General features: G+C 39.5%; 1 protein-coding gene across 19 annotated transcripts in view; it reads right to left on the bottom strand.

The window, feature by feature from the left end:
- Positions 1-25,486, bottom strand: part of ABI3BP (ABI family member 3 binding protein) — a 243,178-nt gene that overhangs the window by 31,186 nt on the left and 186,506 nt on the right. For 18 of the 19 annotated variants that reach the window (XM_053670249.1, XM_053670259.1, XM_053670260.1 and 15 more), the window contains 7 exons: positions 23,842-23,907; positions 21,382-21,456; positions 13,131-13,202; positions 8,895-8,999; positions 5,878-6,006; positions 5,274-5,342; positions 1,790-1,999 (listed from right to left, as the gene is read on the bottom strand). In XM_053670249.1, coding sequence (XP_053526224.1) covers positions 1,790-1,999; positions 5,274-5,342; positions 5,878-6,006; positions 8,895-8,999; positions 13,131-13,202; positions 21,382-21,456; positions 23,842-23,907 — 726 coding nt within the window. The remainder of the gene's footprint in view (positions 1-1,789; positions 2,000-5,273; positions 5,343-5,877; positions 6,007-8,894; positions 9,000-13,130; positions 13,203-21,381; positions 21,457-23,841; positions 23,908-25,486) is intronic. The other variant, XM_053670248.1, reaches the window with a different exon arrangement.

Raw genomic sequence — 25,486 nt, forward strand, 5'->3', positions numbered from 1 at the left:
TCTAAAAGTAATTAGAATACTTTGAGATCATGTGTTTATATAATAATCTTTTTAATGTTACATAGTGAGCCACAAAGGAAAATCTTTCTAATTTAAAAAATCAAATCAGATATGATTGACGAGTAAATATGTATTAAGATGTATTAGATCAGCAATTTTCAACCTTTTTCATCTTATGGCACATAAAAATGAATTTTCTGCAGCACACCAAAAAATACACTTTTTGCCAATCAGACAAAAAATTGTTATAATTTTGAGTGATTTACAAAAATACCCCATAATTACCTACCCTTATGATGCACTGTGACTGATAAGATGTAACCCTGTTTTATGACCTATATATTTATGGTTCAAGACGGGGCTTTCACGCCAGACGGCTGTTGCTGCATTGGCTGTTGCTGTTTCTGAATTTGACAATCTAAGGGAAAAGAGGTCAGCGCCCCTGACTAAAAAGTGAGGCATTGCATGCTTTAAAAATTCTTGTTGCACACTAGTTGGCAATTGCTGTATTAGATTATTAGACCTATTAGATTAACCAATTCTCACATGATGTCCTGCATCTTTAAGGCAAATAAAATCTCACATATTTTGTTTTGTGAGAACTAAGCCTCAGACTATTGCAGGAACCCCCGATTAACAAAGTCTATGGATTGAAAATTTTGAACTTTTAAATACATGTAGATTAATCAATACTTAGAGATTGATTGTTAGATGTTGATTTAGAGCTTTAGATATTAGATATTTTCAAATAGTGACTTAGATCCTACCAATGCAGTCCAATGTAAAGAGGCAGGACTAGGCAAGTCCCCAGGAACCATGGGTGGTGGCTGGTTCCTTCTCAAAACAAAGGTAAGCTTCGAATGAGAGAGGAAACTCACAAAAATATAGCTTTTAAAAATGCCAGCTAAGTAAAGATAAGCTGCTTACACTGGAATCTTCCCAGACGGTTTTGTCTGAGGAGAAATGACGGCTGTTTTCTCCTTTATTCACAGAAAACTTCTTTGGCAGATCTGAGTATCAAGCTCCCCACCCCTTAGTGTGCTGCTCTCAGCCCCTCCTGACAGCTTCTTGGTGGGCTCCTCTGTCGCCTGTTCCCCCAGCCCGAGCACAGGGCAGGGACAAGGGCGGCAGGAACCTTCATACTTGGGCTACGTTCTCCAGCTGATTTAGAGCATTAGTCTTTCCCCCTCCTCACCAGTTTGATTATCCTATTCATTATGGAGAATTAATTCCTATATGACAAGTTCAAAAGTGACTCAGGATTTCTAATTTTCATGGTAATTTTTAAAGGAAATGGGTGGATAGCAGAATCAAAATTTCTGGAGATGAGTGGGAAATTCACCAGGACTAGAATTCTAAAAACATGTACCCTAAAATGACTGAAATAACATTTAGCCTATTTGAAAGTTCTAGGTCAGTCTAGAAATTGGATTGGTGAGAGGAAAACCGATTTAAATATCATCAGCAGTGGAAACTTTTCCTGTGTTATCTGACATTTTCTTGGTAATGAAACAACTAGATGTATCTTTAGATTATGAAAAAAGAATTCTAAGAGGAGATGAAAGAATGCAACTTAGAGAGATCTGCTGAGTTAACAGGGAGCTCACAACCAGGACAGAGACAGCCATTTCCCACCATACGACACTTTGGACAATACTGTGCCGCGGGACTCACTACTCCTGAGATGTGCCCCCAGGGCATTATTGGACTTGGGGTTCCACAGTCCCATTGTAGTGCATCATCAAAGCTTCCCACTGCAGTACTAACAGTCCTTAGGCCATGATCTTACCAGTGACAGTGTCATTTAGTGGCTTGTCCCAGTCCAAGATGACAAAAGAGGGGCACCCTTCCACGGTGACCACAGTGAGGTTGGAAGGAGGGTTCTGTGGCGGGCTGGTGGCATTTCCCTCCATGGCCTCCTCTTTGGGGAACCGTTTGATGGAGTCAGTGATGGAGCAGGGCCTGTTGTCAGGCTTTGGGATGTATCGCACATGAGGACCTAGGAGACAGGGACACTGACACTTGGCACTTTTTTTTGAGCAAAAATGGGGGCAGGTGAACTTATAATTGTTTGAAGACATTCAGTCCCACAATATAAGTGGATGGATGAAAGCAGTGATATGGACAGTTCAGACATGTGAAAATTCTGTCTCTAGAATACATGACAGAATGTATTGTATCTAGAATGGTGTTGATTTCTTTTTTTTCCTAATTGTTGTTCAAGCACAGTTGTCTCCTGACTTATTTTCTAAGTAGTTTAGTGTATACTAGTATCCAAATGTGATTTGTTCCCCCTGAGCATGGTTTAAACTTCACAATTCCTGGGGTGTTGGGATGAGCGCTCTAAAGGGGCCTGCCTCGGCAGTGGGCAAGCTCAGGCCCCACATCTAGCGTGGCTCTGGCCCCACCCAGTAAATGTTAAACACTAAACTAAAAAAAAAAAAAAAATCAAGTGGTTTCAAGTAATTTAACTGCACACAGAAAAAAATTCAAATATATTTTAGGAATAAAAAACATATCCGGAACCCAACAAGATAAGGTTAACAGGAAAGTATTACCCATAATGGGAAGAAATACAAGTCATTTGAAAACAACCTAGAACTTGCATAGGTGTTAGAATCATTAGACAGGAACGATAAAGCAGTTATTATCACTATAATCCACGTGGTCAAAAGTTAAGATGTGAAAGATATCAAAAAGATGCAAATCAAATTTCTCACCAAAGTGGGAAGAGAAAGGAATATTCTCAACCCACTAAAGCGCATCTATGGAAAACCTACAGATAACATAACACCTAATGGTGAAAGACCAAATACTTTTCCCACAAGATCAGGAACAAGAAAAAGACATCCATTCTCACTATATCTATTCAATATTTTACTGAGGTGCTAGTCAGTACAATAAGGCAAGAAAGTAGCCACCCAAGTTGGAAAGGAAGAAGTAAAATTTTAAACTTTACTCTCAGCTACTATGATGTGTATATAAGAACCCAATGGACTTAGAAAAACTCTACTAAGTGATTTTTTGCAAGGCTGCAGGATACAAGATCACTGCACAAAAATCTACTGTTTTTCTATACTGGAACTTAAAATATAAATACTTTTTATGATTTTCCATAAAAAGATGCAAATCAAATTGATTTGCTATATTTCCAGTATGATTTGCTGTATGACTTATGGTTTCTAAAACTGCAAAACACTGGTGAGAGAAACTGAAGACCTAAATAAATGGTAAAATATACCATGTTCATAGACAGGAAGACAATATTATACAGCTGTCGATTTTTTTCAATTCTAATAAAAATCTAAGCAGGCTATTTTTTTAGACATTAACAAGCTGTTTCTGAAATTCAGATAGAAATAGATAGAAACTGAGTTTCAGATAGAAACTCAGATAGAAATCTAGAGGACCCAGAATCACCAAAACAACTTTGAAAAATAAGACCAACATTAGAGAACTAATACAACCTGATTATAGCATTTACTACAAACCATTACTAATCCAGGCACTGTGACGTTGATGTAAGGGTAAGGAGATCAATGGAACAGAGTAGAGAACCACAAAATATACATACACATATATACATCTGATTTTGACAAAGGTACAATAAAGTCAGTGGAAAAAGAATAGAGTTTCTTATTAACAAATGGTGCTGGAAAAAATTAGATATCCATAGCAGGAAAATTAGCTTGCATCCATTCCTTGTGTTATATATAAAATTTGATTCAATATGGATCATAGACCTAAATGTAAAATTCAGAAATTTATGGAAATAAACAGAGCAGGTCTTTATAACCTCTGATAAGTCCATGATTTCTCAAGAACACCAAAAATACAATCTATAAAAAAACAAATTGATAAGCCAAATTTATTAAAATTAAAAAGAGAAGCCACACAATGGAGAAAATATTGCAAAGCTATGTATCTGAAAAAGATCTTCTACCCACAAAATACAGAACATCTTAAAACTCAACAATAATAAAATAAGCAACTCCAGAAGAAAAAAATGGACAAAAACTTTGCACAAACACACCAGAAAAGATATGCAGGTGGCAGATGAACATCCTTTTTACACCAGGATGTAAAAAGATGTTCAGCATTTTTAGTTGTTAGGAGTATGCAAAGTAAATTCACAATCAGATACCATTGCGAACTTACTAAAATGGCTGAAATGAAAAAGCCTGACCATACCGTGTTGGAAAAGACCTGGAGAAATTGGAACTTTCTTAAAATGCTGATTGTAAAGTTAGATGTAATCTAGCCATACCCCTCGTGGGCATTTGTTCAAAGGGAATGAAAATACATGTCTACACAGACTTGTGCATGAATGGTCATGGTGGTTTTCATGGAAATCTATTCAATAAAAAAAATTAGAGACAACCCAACTGGCACAAACAGGTTTAATAGATGAATAATTACAGCACTACAACAGAATACTAGTCAGTAATAAAAAGGAATGGACTATTAACATTACATGCAGCAACATGGATGACTTTCCAAATAATTACACTCAGTAAAAGAAACCAGACCAAAAGTTCATACATTTATATAAAGTTCCACAAAATTCATACTTACTTACAGTATAGCGAATCTGTGGTTATGTAGGGACTAGAGGTTGGGTGTGAGGAGAGGGAAGGTATTATAAACTTCTGGAGGTGGGGACTGTATTCATTACCTTGACCATGATGACAGCTTCATGGGTGTATACATAGGTCACGGTTTATCAAGTTTTATTCTTCAGAATGAAATATTGCGAAAGGAAATACGGGTCTCTATATCACATTTCTCCTACTGTATTAGATTAGGTTACTATTCAGAAATATTCTCTATATCCATGAAAGTACAAACGTCTCTAGTTACTGATCTTAGCTTTGCTATGTGACTTTTTTGGGGCAATGAATACTGGCAGGCATAACACTAGGAGGAGCTTAAAGTGTGGTTGTATATTTGGGTTCCCCCTCTCCTGACTCTGTGAGAATGGCTTCTCCTGGGTCACTGTGGGTCCTTCATCTTAGGCACCAGAATGAACAGATGAGGAGCAGACCTGCACCCGACCCACAAGAGGCCCATTGGAACCACCTGGCCAAGAACATCCTAGATCAGCTGATGCCCATTTGTTAATATCATGAAGGTGACTTGTTCATGTGAGAAGTAAATCCTTGTTATACCAGGCCACTAAGATTTCGTGGTTGTTTATTATTAGCAACAGCTGACGGACATACTCACCAAAGATAGCCTCATCAAAATCAAGATTTGGGGCCAAAGATACGTACCTTTGAATCTGGGCTTCCCAAGAGGATCAGTTTCTCTTGTTGGACTTGAGCTAAAGTCACTTAGATTACCTGAGAATGGAATATAATAAACAATTTTTGCAAAAGGTAAAGCTTCACAATACAATAAAACATAGTCAAGACTATAAGTATTTAATATGTCTCCTAGTCCATTGCTCAACCTTTGATTTTCATTTTTATTACTATTCATATTACCTGCAATTTGTATCCTGCTGTAGGTATTCTGCAGTGTAAAAAATAATGCTCTAAAGATCACAACCAAGTAGCTAATAGTTGTCAATAAAATAAGGTATGTGTAATTAGTAATGATTAGTAATGACATGTGATCTAGTAAGAAGCATCGGGATCTAGCGCTTTTCAGAAAGACTTTCCTAAAAAGCTCAAGCATGTTCGTGTCTATGAAGGGAAGGAACATATTCTATACAAAACATTAAAAATAAGTATCACTTTAAAATTAAAAAGACTCATCTTAATCATAAAATTGAGTAAAACAGATGACCCAGATCTGAGACTCTTTTCCCCCTAATTGGAAATCTTCTAGTACTTTGTGGCTAATCGTCCAGGGGCAAGTGACTGACATACTAACCAAGATCTTCTCCTGAGGCGGGAGCTGTCGGTTGCTTTTTATCTATCTCTGTTCCCTCTGAGGGGGTCCCTGTAGGCCTGAGGGCTGTCTTCGAGGGTGGGGACGTTCCTAAACCTGATGAAATGATTCCTGAAATGCAGAGACAAAGCAGTCAAGCTTCACAGGAGCCAAGTTCCCCATTCATTTGTTCAATAAATATTTATTAAGCACTTACCAGGTAGCTTGACGCTATATGCCAGGCCTGGAGAGAAAAGACCTGATATTCTAATCGAGACAGATTCAGATATACTGAATCATTACAGATATTATGAAAGAACTGGCTAAGGTCACAGAGAGAGCAACACGAGGGAACAGTAATGTCTATGGGGAAAGATGAAGTGTTTTGTGTGGGGGGGAGGGGAAAATGCCTTCACAGAGGATGTGATGGTAAAGAGAAGTTATCAGTAGCTGGATATGAGAGCTGTATTCTAATCAGAGGTTGCAAGAAGAACCAAGTCAGGGAAGCATGTAACCATTTGGTACTTTTAATTTGAAGAGAGAGCCAACAGTGCTGCTGGGTGCCGTGTTAGCTGAGAGTGGAGGATCGGGAAGAAAAGACCGGGAAGAACCATGCAAACCTGGATTTGGACGTTATTTTTAGGCAGCAAGGAGCCACTGAAAGATTTTCAACAGGGAAGCAACTGGATCAGATGAGAAGAGAATGAATGGTTAGGATGCAAGGCTGGCGGCAGAGGGAGGAGAGAGGAGACGTGTGCAGCTGAGGGCAGGTTGCCGCACGGCAGCCTCAGAGCGCTCCCAGGCACATGTGAGAGAGGACTCCTGCTCGGGGGGCCCTGGAACATTTTGTTGATTCCTGAATTCAGGATGCACTTTCTGTAGTCAGGTCAGAATTGGACAGCTGCCCTTCTTGTGTTTGGCTCCTCCATGTAGCCACTTCCTTTGAGTGAGGTAGCTAGCAAGAAGTGTGTGTGGCGGGACCAGAGTTAACCTCAGAAGTGGAAGGTGATTGTGGTTCTTCCCCAGGTGGGGCAGGCTGCATCAGAGCCACACTTACTGATGAGGGAGAACAAGGGTCTTATGTGGCAGGGGTCAAGGCCATGGCCTCCCAAGTTTTCTATGGGGGGACACTCAGGCATCACTTGCAGTCTGTGACTCATCCAGTTTGACCCAGGTCACAATCAATGAGGAAAACCAGATGTCCACACTAGAGGCATGTCCCCGGGCCTTGACTTGGGCAGGCACTGGAAACATGCACAAGAAACTGAGTCCTCCTTCAGCTGATGGGGCAAATGACCTGGAGTTCGCTGTGCACGTGACTCAGCAGAAGAGCTTCCCCATCACTACACCCTCTTACCCTGTGGAAAGAGTGACATCCATTCCCATTTCATGTAAACCATTAACACTTCCAACATTCATGGCTGTCTATTTAATACTTTCTTTCCTCCTGATTTCACCTACAGAATATTTAGGAAGTAGAAATGCAGGAAAGAGGGAGAGGTGATGGGGGACATGCTGCGATTTGTTGGCAAGTCCAGTGAGGGGCACTTAAGAAAAATGAGGTAAAGCTTTGCTCTGAACCAGGTCACTTCACTGATTCTTAATTTCTTTCATTTATTCAGCCAGTGATAACTTACAAAATATTCTCTGGGTGCCAAGCACTGGATTTGGTTCTGGGAATTTAGAGAAAATGTACCAGGGATTCTGTCCCCACAAAACTACTAGTCTAGTAAGGGAAGAAAAGAATACAAACAGGTGTAAAAAACTTGCTCTTTGTTCTAACAGAGGTATGTATCAAGGACAAGGTGAACAGAGAAGAAATGCTAAGACTACTTGGGGGAGTTAGAAAAGGCTTTTTCAAGAAAAGAGTAAAATATGATTATCCCAGGTGACTGGGAGGGGTCATTCTATGGGAAAGAGACGATAAACACCAAAGCACAGAATGAGAGGCAGCTTGACTTCTAAAATATATCCCCGTCTTGTTGCATGACACAAACAGAGCTGCTACTCTCTTAGTCCCTGGTCTTTCCCCTGCTCCCACAATGCGGGGCCAGCAGAAAGGCTGGTGGACGGGGGAGCTTCAGCGAGAAGGAGAAGCTTTCATGTTGGAAAACACACTGACAGGGCATGACACTCTCTATTATGCCTGGTGGGATGGCAATGGATGGGGCTGGCCAAAAAGTTCACTTAGTTTTTTCCTTATGATGGCTTTACTAGTGCTACTTACTTGCCTTTAACTTCATTTGAAACCATTTTGTTAAATTGTATTGTGACAGCTGTCATTATCAGCCTGCATTTAAAACAGTTGATCAAAATTGGTAAATATTTGTGAAGCCATTTTAATATGGAAGATGGGAGAAGATACACAATATTTTCAGCGTATTGTGCTTTGTTATTTCAAGAAAGGTAAAAACAACTGAAATGCAAAAAAGGATTTGTGCAGTATATGGAGAAGGTGCTGTGACTGATAGAATGTGTCAAAAGTGGTTTGCAAGGTTTCTTAGTACTATTGACATCTTGGGCAAATAATTCTTTGCTGTGGGGCTGTCTTATGCACTGGAAGATGTTTAGCTGCACGCCTGGCCTCTACCCACTAGAAGCCAATACCAGGAGATAGCCAACATACTCAAAATACTCAAATCAATAAAGTTATTGGTGGAAATGAATAATGTGTCTTTTATTTTACAGAAAAAAACTAAATAGACATTTTGGCCAACCCAGTACAATATCTGCCCCAAATAATCCACTTCTGCAAGGGGCTGAGTTGGTGTCTGTCTTTGCTCTAAGCAGACACACTGGCTTGGATGCTCATAGATTGTTTCTTTCAACCCACCCACCCGGAATCAGGACATGAGTGCCCGAAGCTATTTACAACATCCAGTCTTCAGGGCCAACACGGGGATGTATCACAATCACCATGGGCTTGTCCATTGCCCGAGTTAGTACACCCAGAAGGGCTTGTGGTTGGATAGGACAACTGAAATCATGGAGGGAGAAGGAAATGTGTGTGACTGACATACCTGCACTTCCCGGCTTCCCAGTGACGTTGTTTGGCGGTAAAGGTTTTCGTCGTGGGGGTGTGGGCCTAAGTGCCCAGGGCGGGCGGCGGGTGCCTGGAATAGTAGCTAAGAGATTATAATACAGATAAAGTTGTCATAAGTATTCGCACTATGAAAATGACAGGTTTCCAAAAATATAATGTTTGATAAATAGTAACTGAATGACAGAGAATAGATTCTGCAGAAAACTGCTTGAGTAATTTCTGATATTTTTCTAAAGTAATGATTGTAAAGTACAAGGGATAATGAAGCACATTAGTAAAAGAAAAAAGCATCCTCTAGTTACAGGCAGAAATGTATAGGTGTATTTGCCTTTTGAAAGGCTGTACAGTTATAGAGAGCGCAACATCCTTAGTTTCCCACATGGCACAGATGGCAAACGCAAGGCCTGCGGGCTGAATCTGGCCCTCCACCTTGTCTTATCTGGCCCTCCACCTTGTTTCTAGCCAGCGGCAGTGCTGAGCTCTTGCTTAACTGTTAAGGAGTAGTTACATTTATACAGTCCTAAAATTACATATATTTGGCCCTTTGAAGGCAACCTTGAGCCGTGAGGCTAATGTGGTCCCCAGTGAAAAAGAGTCTGACACCCCTACCATATAGTCTCAACAGTAGCATTTCTGAGCTTCATTGCCTCCTATAGCTTTTGATTTTTAAGACTACAATTCTTATACCATCTAGCTTGAAATTTTTAGTGTATATTTCTCTTTTAGTAGGTGATCTGCTCCATTCCCAAATCCATTGTGTAATTATAATTAAACAAACACTTTCAGAATTTACAGCAAAAAAGCTCCAATGGCAGAAGCTACTATAAGCTGGTGCTCATAGAGAGCAAGGGCACTGTGAATGGGTGTGCACTGTACAAGGGCACCTGGTCAGAGGTGTGTTAAGTGGGAGCCAAAGTTTACTGCTCACTCTGCTACTGCTCATGAGCTCTGGTGCAAAGTTGCCAGCCCAGAGGAAAGGCACATTTTTGTACACAGCCTACCTAAAGGATGGAGGGAAGAGGTAACATCTAAGAATTGCACAAAATGTCTACTTCGCACAAAGGCTGGCTAGAGATGCATGAAGTGGTTTACTTTAACCCAAATTATCTTTTAAATCTGTGTTACAGCTTAAAAATTCATCTTGAACTTCCGGCCAAGATAGAGGCATAGGTAGACGTGCTTTGCCTCCTTGCACAACTTTAAGAAGGATCACAACTAACTTCAAAACTAAAAACAACTAGACTTGCCAGAAAACCAAACTGTATGGAAACCCAACAACCGAGGATTTAAAGAAGAAATACTCATCCGGATGGGAAGGAGGGGCAGAGATGAGGAGTCAGGGTGGACAGGAAGTGGTGTGGCAGGGGCAAGGCGGCAGCAGTGGGGGCCAGGGGAGCAGGCAGTTCTACATTCATGTGTAGTGGGTAAAAACTGGTGGGGGTGGGAGTTTGGGGAGCAAGTGATCCCAGCCCCAGGCCAGACGGCGCAGCCAGAGTTCCAGCACCAGAAAAATAAAGCCTTATAACTTCTGGCTGTAAAACCAGTGGGGGTTGGGGTGGTAGAAGAAACTGCTCGTCTCTCAGGAAAGTCAGTTTAAAGAACCTGCATGGTCCTAGAATATACGGAAACCCACCTTCTCTGGGATTCAGCCCCAGGGCAGCCACTAGAAGGCTGCCAGTTGCATATGGGAAGCGAAGGAAGTGACTGATAAAGGGGCATGAGCTAAGCAAGCAGCATTGTTTCTCTCCAATCCCTCCCCCACACACAGTGCCACAAAGTGGGGAAGTAGGTTGCCCCACCCTGGCAAATACCTAAGGCTCTGCCCCTTACAGTGTAACAGGTGCACCAAGCAGGGAGTCAAAGAAGCTCTACCTGATACACAGAAACAAACACAAGGGGGCTGCTAAATTAAGGAGACAAAGAAATATATGGCCCAAATGAAAAAACAGATCAAAACTCTAGAAAGAGAATTAAATGAAATGGAGATAACCAACCTATTTGATGCAGAGTTCAAAACACTGGTGATAAGGATGCTCAGAGATCTCATTAAGTATGGCAAACACATATGGGAAGAACACACTAAGTGAAATAAAGAAAAATCTGGAAAATTGGAAAGCATTATGCTGAGTGAAATAAGCCAGGCGGTGAAAGACAAACACCATATGATCTCACCTTTAACAGGAACCTAAACAACAAAACAAACAAGCAAGCAAAATATGACCAAAGACACTGAAATACAGAACAGGCTGACAGGGACGAGAGGGGAGAGAATTTCAGGGGGAAAAGGGAAAGGATTCACAGGAACAAGTATAAAGAACACATGGACAAAACTAAGGAGGGGCAAGGGGGAAATGGGAGGGAGGTGGGGAGCACTGGGGGTGGGGTAGACTGGGATGGGAGTAAAAGATAGAAAACTGTACTTGAACAATAATTAAATTTTAAAAATTCTTAGCAAAAAAGAAACAGAAAAAAAAAAGAAAAATCCACAGGGAACCAACAGTGAAGGGGAGGAAGGTTGGGTTCAAATCAATGATTTTGAACATAAAGAAGAAATAAACAGTCAACCAATATAGAATGAAGAAATAAGAATATAAAAAAATACCAAGGAGAGAATAAGAAGACTCTGGGACATCTCCAAACATGCCAACATTCAAATCACAGGAATGACAAAAGGAGAAGAGGAAGAGCAAGAAATTAACAACTTATTTGAAAGAATAATGAAAGAAAACTTCCCTCTTTGGTGAAGGAAATAGACATAAAAGTCCAGGAAGCACAGAGAGTCTCAAACAATTTGGACTTATAGAGGGCCACACCAGGACACATCATAATTAAAATGCCAAAGGGTAAAGATAAAGGGAGAATCTTAAAAGCAGCAGGAGAAAAGAAGAGAGTTACCTACAAAGGAGTTCCCATAAAACTATGAGCTGATTTCTCAAAAGAAACTTTGCAGGCAAGAAGGAACTGGCAAGAAGTATTCAAAGGGAGGAAAAGTAAGGGCCTACAACCAAGATTACTCTATCCAGCAAAGCTATCACTTAGAATTCAAGGGCAGATAGAATGTTTCCCAGACAAGGTAAAGCTAAAGGAGCTCATCTTCACCAAGCCCTCATTATATGAACTGTTAAAGGGACTTATCTAAGAAAAAGATCAAAACTGTGAACAGTAACATGACAACAAAGTCACAACTATCAACAATTGAACCTAAAACAACAAAGACAAAAATAAACTAAGCAAGCAACTAGAACAGTAAGAGAATCATAGAAATGGAGATCACATAGAGGGTTATCAGTGGGGAGGGGGATGGGGGAAGATGAGGAAAAAGGTACAGGGGTTAAGAAGCATAACTGGTAGGTACAATATAGACAGGGGCATATTAAGAACATTATAGGAAATGAAGAAGCCAAAGAACTTATATGCATGACCCATGAACAGGAACTAAAGGAGAGGATTGCTGGAGGGAAGGGTGGTACCAGGCAGAGGGGGGGTGAAGGGGAAAATATAAGGACAACTATAATAGCCTAACCAATAAAATATACTTTAAAAAATTCATTTTTTTTCTAGGCATAATAATGTTGACTTAAAAATCATCATGTATAATTGACAATATAGGAAAATGCCCCGTGGCTGTAAGTACTCCTTAGGAGAGGAGGGAGTGTGTGTTTGGGGAGAGTACATGGTGCTCACAGAACACAGATCTGCAGTCCCGATATCAATACACCACAGTGGTTTCACAGGATCTTTTCAAAAAGCACAGAGTTCTCATTTGATGCAAAGATATTCCAAGTAACCAGTTATTACATAATTTGGCCTAAAATATACAGCATATTTGTCAATTAGAAACATAAGTCATTTCAGGCAAAAGAATATTGTAATAAAGCACAGAAGAATAAAACTTGAACATGATGAAGGCTAGAACCCACAGTGACTCATCAGCATTTGTGTATTGTGGCTCATTGGAACATTAAACAAAGAAATTATTCAAGTGGTACCCCATTAGAGGTTCTTATTAATGTTTAATTGTGCACAGAGCACTTTTCCTTCCCCCAAATACAAGATTTGGGAATGCTTTCCTAGCAATCCCCATGTCCTGTTAGCATGGCTCTGATGCTTTGGGGTCACGCAGATGCTGCTGTCACTGCAACCAGTGGTACTGCCATTACCGCCCATGTTCCAGCCCAGAGCTGAGTAAAGGAGTCAGCATCCTTTCCCTTACCTGGTTTCTTTGTGAAGTGGGTGAAGTTCATGGACATATTTCTATCAGCACTCAATGGTACTTCCTTGACCCCTATAAGCAGAGATAAGTAAAGGGAATAAATATATAGCAAAAATGTGCTAAATGTTCTTATTCATGGAAACTTGGCAGAGTCATCAGTGATAATGTGCATTCTTTATAGAGCAGGGACACTGGTGATTTTGTGTCCAGACATATTAATTAGCTTTTCCCAACTGCAAATAGAAAAATTTCAAAGGGCTACCTTCATTGGTTGTGATGTTTTCCCTGAAGAGTTAACATTTGATTGTGGATTGTGGTTTCTGTCTTAATTTTCCGTGTTGCCTGAACTGCCTCCCTGGGCAGTGCTGCCTCAGCAGGAGGTTCACCCACAGTGACCAGCCATTCTTTTCCAATATTCATGGGTACATTTTGTGGTTTCAAAAATTTTCCTCCAGTCCCTTTACTCCCATAAAAAAACCCATAAAATTCCAATGTGTTTGGGTTTATACTTAATGGATTGACTTGTAAAATATTCTGGAGAGGCCTTGGCTCTCATACTGGTTAGGCCAAAAACTGGAACTATACCTTTGAGGTTTGTAGGTTAATCCTGGGCAGGCCTAGAACTCCAAATAGCAATTTGAAAGAAACTAATCTGAAAATTACTTTGTGTGATATTTTATCTCCTAAATTTTTCCAACATAATCTAGTGGTTATTACTCAGCCATTCATCTAAATACTCATGCCTGGAGTCTGGGCGGCTACCCTAGTGGTTGAGAATACCAGTTTAGGTTTCATCCTGTTCTTATTCTCATTCTCATTCTTTTACAGTATAAAATAATCTTCCCTGATGTGGCTGATAGTCTTCACTATGAAAGAACAGAGGAGTTCCAGCCAAGATGGAGGTGGAGGTAGAAACCCTCTGCATCCTCACACAACCAAAAGGAGAATAACAACTGATCTAAAAGCAATAAACCACCAGAAGCGCCAGAAAATAAAACTGCATGGAACTCTGACAACCAAGGAATTAAGGAAAAGAACAACCAGAACAACCAGACCAGTGAGGTCGAGGACGGAGAGACACTGCAGTGAGGCTGCAGAGCATGGGGGCAGGGCTGGCAGAGAAACTGGTGAGGCAGCAGCCTGCAAGGGAGGGGCTGACTTAAGGGGAAACTGAGACTCAGAGTCTGCTGTGGACTAGAGTGGTTGCCTCTGTGAGAGAAACTCCCTGCCTTATAGGAGAGTTCATTGAAAAGTAGGCTAGAGACAAGCAGGGGAGTTGCACTGCACCCTCTTTGGTCCCTCTCCCACAGGCAGCGCCAAGCACAGCAATGAGGGTTCCCCCGCCCTGGTGAATCCCTAAGGCCCCGCCTACTTAGAACTTAACAGGTGCCCGGAACAAAGAAATGGGGCCCAAATGAAGGAACAGAGCAAAGCCTCAGACAGAGAGCTGAGCAAGGAGGAGATAGCCAACCTAACTGGTGGAGAATTTAAAGCCCTGGTCATCAAAATGCTCACACAACTGATTGAGCTTAGTCAAAAAATGAAAGAACAAATGAAAGATACCTAAAATGACCAACAGAGAACCAACAGTGACAGGAAGGAAACCAGGACTCAAATCAATGATTTGGAACAAAGGGAGAAATAAACATCCAACCAGAACAGAATGAAGAAACAAGAATTGAAAAAAAGTGAAGAGAGACTTACAAACCTCTGGGACAGCCTGAAATGTTCCAATATCTGAATTATAGGGGTTCCAGAAGGAGAAGAACAACAGCAAGAAATTAAAAATGTATTTAAACAAATAGTGAAGGAAAACTCCCGTAGTCTGGTGAAAGAAATAGACTTTCAGGAAGTCCAAAAAGCCCAGAAAAGCTGGAAGAAGTTGGACCCAAAGAGAAACACACCATGGCACATCATCATTAAGTTACCCAAGATTAAAGACAAAGAGAGAATCTTAAAAGCAGCAAGAGGAAAGAGTTACTTACAAAGGAGTGCCCATAAGGATATCAGCTGATTTCTCAAAAGAAAACTTATAGGCAAGAAGGGGCTGGAAAGAAGTATTGGAAGTCATGAAAGGCAAGAATCTGCATCCAAGATGACTATCCAGCAAAGCTTTCATTTAGAATGAAAGGGCAGATAATGTGCTTCCCAGTTAAGGTCAAGTTAAAGGAGTTCATCATCACCAGGCCATTCTTACATGAAATGTTAAAGGGACTTATGTAAGAAAATGAAGATCAAAAACATAAAAAGTAAAATGGGCACAAACTCACAACTACCAACAAATGAACCTAAAAATAATAAAAGAAAGAAAACCAACAAAAACTAAGCAAACAACTAGAACAGGAACAGAATCGGAGGAATAAACATCACATGGAAGGTTTTCAGTGGGGAGGGAGAAGGGAGGAATAGTGGAGAAAAGGTACAGGGAATAAGAAGCCTAATGGGTAGGCATTAAATAGATGGGGAGAGGTAAAAAATGGTATAGGAAAGAGAGAACTCAAAGAACTTATATGTACAAACCATGGACATGAACTAAGGGAGTGGGAATGCTGGAGGGTTGGGGGGTACAGGGTGGAGGGGGGATAAAGGAGGAACAATTGGGAAATTATAACAGCATAATCAATAGGATATACTTTAAAAAAAGAAGAAGGATTAGAAACAGGTATTTTTTAAACCTAAAATGTAAATATCACGTTAGATATAATGGTTCATCCTGAAAAAACAATCCATACTTTCAGGATTTTACAAATGCACTGATTAAAAAATAAAAACATTTCACTAATATACTAGTTAGTACATCAGCAATGACAAACACAACCAAAACCACATGTCATTAAATTAAATATGCCATAAGAGCTTTGCTTGCCCAACACTGGATGATATTCCCACTCATTTATGAAATTATATTAACTATAAGTATTATAACATAAATTAACCTTATAATTAGTATTGTTATAATCAACATTATAATTAACATTATAATAACAATGATCACATTAATTTAAAAACCCTAATGTTACAACCTATACTCTGATTCTTGAATAAAAGAAATATATAAAATTACGGTGAATGTTTATATGGAGCCATGAATTAATTGGTGCCTATTTGTGGTAGGAAAAGAAATGTTTCTGGGGTCAATGACTATTTTGTGGCTAACCCCACAGGCATGGTGAAAACACACAGATCATTAGTTTCCTTCCCCTGCCCTGCTGTCAGCGGTAAGGGGCCAGGGAAATGACTCATGTGGGTGGTTGCTCTGGGCACAGCACAGGGAAATGGAAAATACTTTCATCTGGGTCACTGGGATAACCTGGCTTGGTGAGATTTGATTTACCACTAGTGTTCAAGGGTAAAAAAATGTGTTCTATACTGTAGAAGGCTAGTAGGCTGTGTGTACCTGCAGCATACTTCTTCACAGCCTTTCTCCAAATTTTCCTACCCTTAAAAAAATCATAAGTATTTTGATTTGATACTGTGCAGGCACTGTTCATGTTCCTTATCTGATTTGATCCTTCGAAACTTTCTGTGTGGGTGACACCACCCAGGTTCCACTGATGAAGAAATGCAAGGCAAGAGCAGGTTAAGCACTTGCCCATGGCCTCACAGCTAGAAGTGGTGGGATTCAGACCCGCATGTGCCTGGCTCTTAAGCCTATCTCTTAAACCCTAAGTGGGCTAGTACAGAGTACTGTCTCTCTTGTCATTTTCTTCCTCTTTTGTTCCTTACAATGACTCTAAGTGATGTTAGTCCTAGAGTCCTATACTCTGTCTTTCGGGTAGTATAAAATGCCACCACTGTGTAAGGGCTCAATGCAATGACTGGTAGGCATGCATCATCCAGCCACACCACAAGGCTGACAGCAGCCCCCCCACCCCAGGCACATACCAGATTCACCAAGCCACAGGCTGGTGAAACGCAGATCTAGGAGGGAACCAAAAATTCTGTAGATTACTTTATGAATTAGACCATCAATATAAACTCCTCTGGCTTCTAATTAAGGGAGAAATCAGCAGAAGCCAGGCATTTTCTCTTACTTTCTGCATATGTAGAGACAGAAGCGTCATACTGTTATAATCCTTAAAAGTAAATACCCAGATCAATAAAGTATCAGCTGACAAACTGGATTTTTGCTAGCCTGTAGAACAGATACAAGCTGGTGGTAGGTGAGAATGTTGGTAAAAGCCCTGCAAAAAGCAACCCCAAGGCTCAGGGACAGCATGTTGAACCGGGGACAGGAAACTGAACTCCAGTTCTGGCCTGGTGTCCACCTTGCTGTGGTTTGCATGCCAGCTAAGCAATACTGTGAGCACAGAGCTGGAGACCAGTGAACTTCTGTTTCCCTGAATCTGATGGGAGCAAGGGAAGGCCAAAGGGAGCTGAAAGGAAATGGGAAGAAAAGGAGGAAGCCAGTAAGAGATAGACTAGAGAAAGCATCCTCGGGAATTGGCACATAATCAGCCATTCTGGCCCAGGCTGTGACCTAAATTCTTTTTCTCTTAGGCAGGATTAATCCACATATTTTCTAAAGTGCAGAGTTGGATTTAGAAGCACCAACACTTGAGCTTCACCATGAGCTCTATGGCCTAATGTGAGTTCTCCAAAAATTTCTGGATTTAGGTAGTTCACTGCTTAGGAATTTATTGTCAAAAATGAATAATAATTCAGGTATTTTTAACCATGGTAACAAAAACTTTGCAAGAAACATAGTAAACTGGACATCAGTTTCCAAATGTATCAGAGACTATTTCTTGCAACCAAAATGTGGTAGTATATGTGGATAACTGCTCTCCTCATGCTTGTCTCCAAATCTTAGCACTTAGCTAAAAAGTCAGGGGTGATGAGCCAGCAGACTGGAAGTTTAGCCACAGCTCAAACACATTTCTCACCCAGGAGTCTGGGTTCTGGATGTCAAGCACACTCCAAGTGGGGACAGTGAAGTACAGCTTAGTAGGATGTAGAGAAGGGAGTCTGGGTTCCAGATATTGAACATATATGCCAAACCACATATGTCAAGGTGGTTTCCAAATTACTTTATCTGGTATATACTGGGCCTTCAATAAATGTTGATGAAATGAAATAATAGCTGCACAACTGAACAGCTGTCTTCTGTAGGGAGAAAGTTGAAAGACTGTCTAGCACCGAGTCAGAAAACTTTTTGTCAAGAGTCAGACAGTAACTATTTTCAGCTTTGTGGGCCATACATCTGTGTCACAACTATTCAACTCTGCCACATTGTGAAAGCAAGCTATATTTTGTGAATAAAGAACCCTTTATTTACAAAAGTAAAGAGTGTGCTGGATTTGGTATGTGGGCTGCGGTTATGTGACCCCCCCAATCTAGCGCCTGCTTGCCGCATCTCTGGAATCAGATTTCAAGTTGCTTATAATATGTAGAACACATCAGTTAAGCTGTGTTCTAAGTTTCTAGAACACAACTCTAGAAACCATGAAAAAAGAGATGTTGGAACAATGGCCTACCTAAAATCCCAACCTCTTGATACTTTCTAACTTTGAGATGGAGAATATTTATGCATATAGGTATGGAATGCACATAAAGCGGAATAAATATCTGCAATGGTGTTATGAAATAAGACACTTAGCTCAAGATGGTTTAAAGATTTCTGTAGTTTATGGAATCACTGCAAAATTTTTATAGAGGTCCAAGTAATCAAAGGTGGATAGTTTTGAAGCCTTAGAATCTTTCTTCTTTAGTCTTCAAAGAGCACAACCTTAAGAGACTTAAGACCATGAAGAATAAGTCCTATAAATTCTCGATGCACCTTTATCGACTAATTTTTTAAATGAAGCATCTGGGCTGAAAACTTCAGCAAGGAAAACTATAGGAAACACATGTAAGATGGATAGTAAAGATAAGTATTCTGGGCAAGATGTCAAAAGTTGGATAAGGAATTAGGTGACACAGAAATGCTGTCTCACTAAGACTTAATAGAGGCTAGAGGGGAGTATTGATGAGAGAGTGGGTCACAGAAGAAAATGAACTAAATGTGAATACCTGCATTTCTGTAAACAAATCAGATCAAAACTATGCAGAATCAAAGAAAGATAAACTCATATACATCTATAACATGGGAAAGCACATATTTAAACATTGTTTTTCTTATCAATTTTTCAAAATATTATTCCTTTGGCAAATAGTCTGAGAGCTATTAAATTTTCATAAGATGCTAAATAATGTCAACTGTGACAACTTACTTATTTTCTTGCCCTATGGCATTGGCTACACACTCCATTACTACTTTTGATAGATGTGGTAAAAATAGGAATCCTTGTTTGTATTCTTGATATTAGGGGAAAAATATTTTGACTTTCACTGTTAAGAATGATGTTAACTAAGTTTTTTACAGATGCCCTTTATCAGTGAGGAAAATTTTTCTAGTTCTAGTTTTCTGAGAGTTCATCATGAATAAATTTTGAATTTTGTCTAATGGCTGTTTTTTGTATTTATTGAGATGATCATATGATTTTTCTCCATTGCTCTGTTAATGTGGTAAATTATACTAATTTGTTTGACTGTTGAACCAACCTTGTATTATTGTGGTTGACAAGGCAATGTACCACCCAGATCTTGAGAGGCTGACCAAGAAGGAGCTGACAGTTGAATACTGTGTGCTGACCTCACTCCCTGTAGGTGGGGAGCAAGTGTTTCCCCGAAGAGAAATCCTAATAGACAGACATTAGGACATAGACTAGGTACAACACAGCTTTGTTGGGGATGGAGGTGGAGCAGGGACAGGACAAAGAATGAGCTCAGCTTTGTTTACCTGTTCCCACCAGCCCCTTTCTACCAGCAACCAACTAATTAAACAGAATAAACCCTGACTAGGGGGTCATCCAAGGCTAATTAGATGAGTTATTTTTACATAGTTGACTTCATCTACAAAAGAGGGTAAATATATATCAGTTTGTGTTACAAGTGGCACTGAAAAAATGTTTATATTGCTGATAAACTAAAATATAATGACTCTCTATTTCCCTCTGGAGAACAATTAGTATTTCCCAAGTGAGAATCAATGCTTGATTGTGCTGAAGGTTGAAGGCTTTCAAATTTGATCACAGCTACTTGTTCCTTTCATTTGCTTTGTTGACATAAATACTTTCTTCTATTTTTACTTAGACAAACTTGAGGGAATTACTTTGAATATTAAGAAGTTGGCTCTGTTTAGAACCAGATTGTTTATGTCAATTTGAGAAACTATGCATTGCCTAATCCCACAGTTGGGAAAAATTAAAGGAGCAGCTGAGCACAGATAGATACTAGAATCCTTTCTTGCTTTTCATGAATCAGGAATTTACAGAAGGTGTCTCAATACTTGGTTTGAAGGGAAGTGAATTCCTAGAACTTCAGACATTGTAACAACCTAGTACAAAAAATGCATTCTAAAACAAATTGAAATGATTTCACACTGAAACAGCTTCAGGTATGACTCACATCTTTTTCTTATTAGGAAACCATCATGTGTTAATTAAATATATATCATTAAATATATTGTAATTTTTATGCTTTTTTAATACAAACAAGCACAAATTTTATACTATTTAAAAATATTACAAGGGAATAATGCAATTTCATATTGTAACTGAAACTATCCTTTACCCACTTAGTGACCTTTTGGTGTTAGACCTTTTATCCGATAATCGTCCTGGTTATCCGTGTGACACCCACTCCCAGAGCGGACACTGGGTCGGGGCAGTGGTGCTTCATTAAGCTGAATGATACGGAAACATTGATGTGACTATAATGAGGGTGATCAACTGCCAATTAGTTCCTCTTCTTATTTGAATATTATATTCCAGATTTCTAACCAATTTAGGTCTCTTAAAAAATTATAATCATATTGTGACATTATAACCTTGAAAACCAAGTGATTTCAGTCTCGAAGACCCAGACTGTGTATGGAAAGTGTTTTGAAACTAGGTAACACAGCTATTTTGCTATTTTAATTCAATAATTTATATATAGTCAGGATCTTTTAAAGAATCAAGATTATGTGTGGTAGATAATTTAGTGGACTGGATTTAGAAAAATGATAAATCCTTCTTTAATATTTATTTACAGAGACATTTGAAGCTTTGATATTTGGAATGCATCACAATTTTCAATTTGTTATGCTAAAAACTTCCAACACTGGTAAAAAAAAAACTGAAGTGAGAGTTCAACAAAATTATAAAAATTGAATGAAAAAATTTATAGTGTTGGTAACATCAAAAGACAACAAATGCGTGATCATTACCTGTTCCCATCCCATCCCCTGCAGGCAGCCCGCTGGGTCTGGGCCTGCTGGGTCTTGTAGTTGTCTTATTCAGAGCTACAACAGAGTGAGAAGAAAATAGTTCAGACAATTTCTCATGAAAATTTGCAGCCAGGGAAAACAAAATTTCCCAGAGAACTGTAAATCATTTAACCGGGCAATAAAATAATGGCTTACTAAAAAGTATTCAAAATATAAAAACCACAATTCTGGTATAAAAATCATAGGCTTGAACTTGGAAATAGAGACATGAGTCTGTACTCTGGTCTGATCACTTGACTTGGAAAAAAATAACTGGCAAAGGAATTTATATTTTTAAATGGGAAATATCTTGCTTCAATTATAAGCACTAGATTCATTCCAAAATGGAAATGAAGAACAATCAGGACTACCTCTGGTAATGAAAAACCAAAACTTGAAGTGTATTTATTTCTCAAGGCCTGGGTTCATAACTCATAAATTGATGGTCCATTTGCATGAATTTCTAGGTACAGATGGTCCTGGATAATTCTGGCAGAAGCCCATCACTGAACCCAGAACTGTAATAAAACCATTGGACCTACCATCTATGCTACTTATTTTCTGTACCTTCTCCCCCCTTCTCCTCCTCCCACTCCCCTGTTGCTAACCCTTCATGTGATCTTCATTTCTATGCATAGATGGTAGGTAGAAAATAGATAGGGGGAGGGTAAGACTAGTAGGGGAAATATAGAATCTAAAGAACTTGAGACACGTGGTCATAAACTAAAGGGGGGAATGGTGGGGGAGAGGGTGTTCAGGGTGGAGGTGAGTGAAGGGGGGAATAGAACTATAGTGGCATAATTAATAAAATATATTTTAAAAAATAAATAAAACCATTGGAGTCTCCCTTCCGCTCTGTTGACAGCCATAACCTTACTACAACTTTCAGAGGTGACCTATCTTATATGACTCTTTAAGGAAAAGCACTAACTGTACATATGGTTAAGACAGCAGAGAGTGGAGCCTGATTGCTTGACTTTGAGTCTGCTTTCTAGCTTTTCTCATGTGTTCCTCAACTCTACCTAACAGGACACATGGCAAGTGCTCAGTCAATGTTCGTCATTATTGCTTCTATTTATTATTTTGTAGGAGCATTTAATATAACCAGCTTTCAACAGCTATTATGATACAAAAGTCACGTGGAGATATAGTTGTTTATAAAAGACTTCTGTGCCTAACTCTCTTTAGGATTTGGAGGATTCTCTAAAACTTACAGGCTTTCCATAAATCAAAGGATAGAAATAGTTATTTGTTTTTTCTTCCATGTGCCTGGAGAGATATCAACCAAGAACATTAATTTATAAGCCAGATTCATCATTTAGAACTTCAAGAAGACTTTTATAAACACAGTGGGGAAAGGGCAGAAAAATTCAGTCTGTGGTCCAACTTATGCTTTAGCATAGAAGTGATTTACATGGACCAAATCAACCCCTTCAACTAACTCTTCCCTAACAAGCTCCAGTAAGGGAAATACTAGAACCTTTGGAGAACTTAGTAAATTTAAAGTATTTTCCAGTGTGTAATTATCACTTTATTTTTGCTACTTATAACCTGTAAACTGAGTCTGCTTATTTTTTTCATTTTTTATTGTTGTTCAAGTACAGCTGTCTCCATTTCCCCCAGCACTACTCCCCACCACCGCCATCCCCACATCCTACCCTTGATCCTTTCTGCCTTTGGCTTTGTCCATGTGTCCTTTATACATGTTTCTGACAACCCTTCCCTCTTTACCCCCCCATTAGCCCTTCCAACCTCTCCTCTGTACTTATTCTACTTTTAGACAGAGGGGAAGGGAGGGAGAAAGAGAGGGAAAGAAATACTAAGGTGTGGTTGTCTCTGGTGCATCCCCTAATGGGAACCCAGCCTACAACCCAGGCACATGCCCTGACTGGGAATTGAACCGGGGACCCTTTGGTTCACAGGCCAGTGCTCAATCCACTGAGCCACAGCAGCCAGGGATGTGGACTTTTTAATCATTAGAAGAAATCAAGTAAAAATATTCTCTCAGATATGAGCTTTTTATACTGAAGAGACTATCTTTTCTTAAAAAATAAATAACATTTTAAAGCAATTAATATGTCACAGAGAATGCTAATGCTATGTGTAAGTGCCATGGAAGACTGACTGAAGGCATGTGCATGTGTGATTTATACACAAATACTATTTAAAAATAATTTTATATTGATGAAGGTCCATAGCGGTCTCTGAATCTGATCCTCCTTAAAAGCCTCAGTCAAATCTTTTCACTTCCGTGGATTCATCCTTACCTCTCTACTTCTCTGCAAGGATCAGAATTTCTGTATATCTCTTATTTCAGTTCAAGTAGATAGCTCTCCTTTGGTGCATCTGACTGTTTCAATACATTTTATATCTTCTCAGATGTGCTGATTGTTTAGGTTATCAGAAAAAGAAACCACTCACCAGGTCTGGAGTGCGGTCTGTCTGGTACTCTGGGCCTCACAGGAGCAGTGTGCCATCTGTGTGGTGCTGAAACACAGAAACACTTTGCTTAATACCCCACACTCCAAAGCCCACTGCATGGAGATTCAGAACCCTAGGGACCGACAACTTGTACTCTGTACATGAAAGCACAAAGAACGTTCTGCAACCTCCAATTATGCATCGCAACAATGATGCTAAAGGCAAATAAAACAAGTGAAAATATTCATGAGTGGATATTAAAGATGCACATTGTCAGCATGAGGTAGGTCATTTCTAATGTGTGTAAAGGGTGTCATCATTTAGTCCATGGTTTTCAAGGGCATTCATTTTACCAGATGGTTGCGTAATATGGTAAACATTTAAGGAAGCCAACCATCCATCCACCCATTCATTCATCATCCGTGTATCCATCTGCGTGTCCACCCATCCATCCATCTATACATCCGTCCACATCATTCAATTAGGTAGTCACTGTGAAAGGTTATTTTGCCAAAAATGGCAAGTAATTTGAAAGGCAAAAAGTAAAATATTTTGAGGTAGGTAAGAAGAAAAAAGTAAAAATGTGATCTCTGTCAAAATGTACTAACTCATGGACCCTGAAATGAATAACCAGTCAGTGTCATTGTTTACAGACCCAGAACGAGAGAAAATAAGCTCTGCTGTCCTGCCCATCGAGAGAGAGCAGGGAGCAAGAACTACCAGCTCTGGGACCCTCTGGGACCAACACATCACCTTGCCTCTTCCTGCCCCTGTAATTCAGGACCTAACAGAGTGAGGACTCTTACTGAAGAATTTTGGAATAAATTTAAAAATGAGCGACTCCTGTAAACAGGCAAATTCACGAGAAACTCAGCTAAAATATTTTTGCTTCCTAAGGTTTTAAACATGCATTCATCCCAGAATTCGTCCATTCTTCCCTTCCCTCCTCGGCTCCCTCCACACAGCACGCTGCCTCTGAACTCCAACTTTCTCGATAACACATTAGCTAAGGATGGAGACATTTTCCTGCAAACTTGTAAGTAAATTACATCTTTACATTGGTTTTGCTCTCACCTTGAGTGGGTATTTATGTAACCATAAATCAGCAATGCCTTACCTCACATTAAAAAAAATACACCTGCAAAACAGATTAGAATGTAGCTCATTTATAAGCTTCCAAGGTTAAGACTGATGAGCAGATTTTTGCCATATTTCTGGCCAAAAACAGCAGGCACATACTGCAACTCTCTGAAGATTCAGTGTGGGCCTTTCGAAGTGTAATAAATAGAGTGAACAGAGATACTGACGTTATAAAATACAAATTCTCAACACCCTGCCGTGTGTGAGGATGGCCAGCCAACACCTTTCTTTACTTTTCTTTGAGAGTGATAGGATTCTCTGTCAAATGAACATATTTCAGCTTTTCATGTTCATTTCCTCCATGTTAGATTGCTTTTACTTAAAGAACTACAATGATCATGGTTCTTATTAGTCCCACTTTAGAAAAAAGTATAAATTTAAAGACTTTATTCAGAAAAGAGACAGAACTGAACACAAAAATAATCAGCACTATATTCATTATTTCAAAGCCACAGGATCAGAATTGAAAAAAAACTTTCCACAGTCACTACTTAAATCTAAAAAG

This window comes from Artibeus jamaicensis, unplaced genomic scaffold (assembly GCF_021234435.1).
Source record: "Artibeus jamaicensis isolate MK-2021 breed Jamaican fruit bat unplaced genomic scaffold, CSHL_Jam_final contig_558, whole genome shotgun sequence".
NCBI lineage: Eukaryota > Metazoa > Chordata > Mammalia > Chiroptera > Phyllostomidae > Artibeus > Artibeus jamaicensis.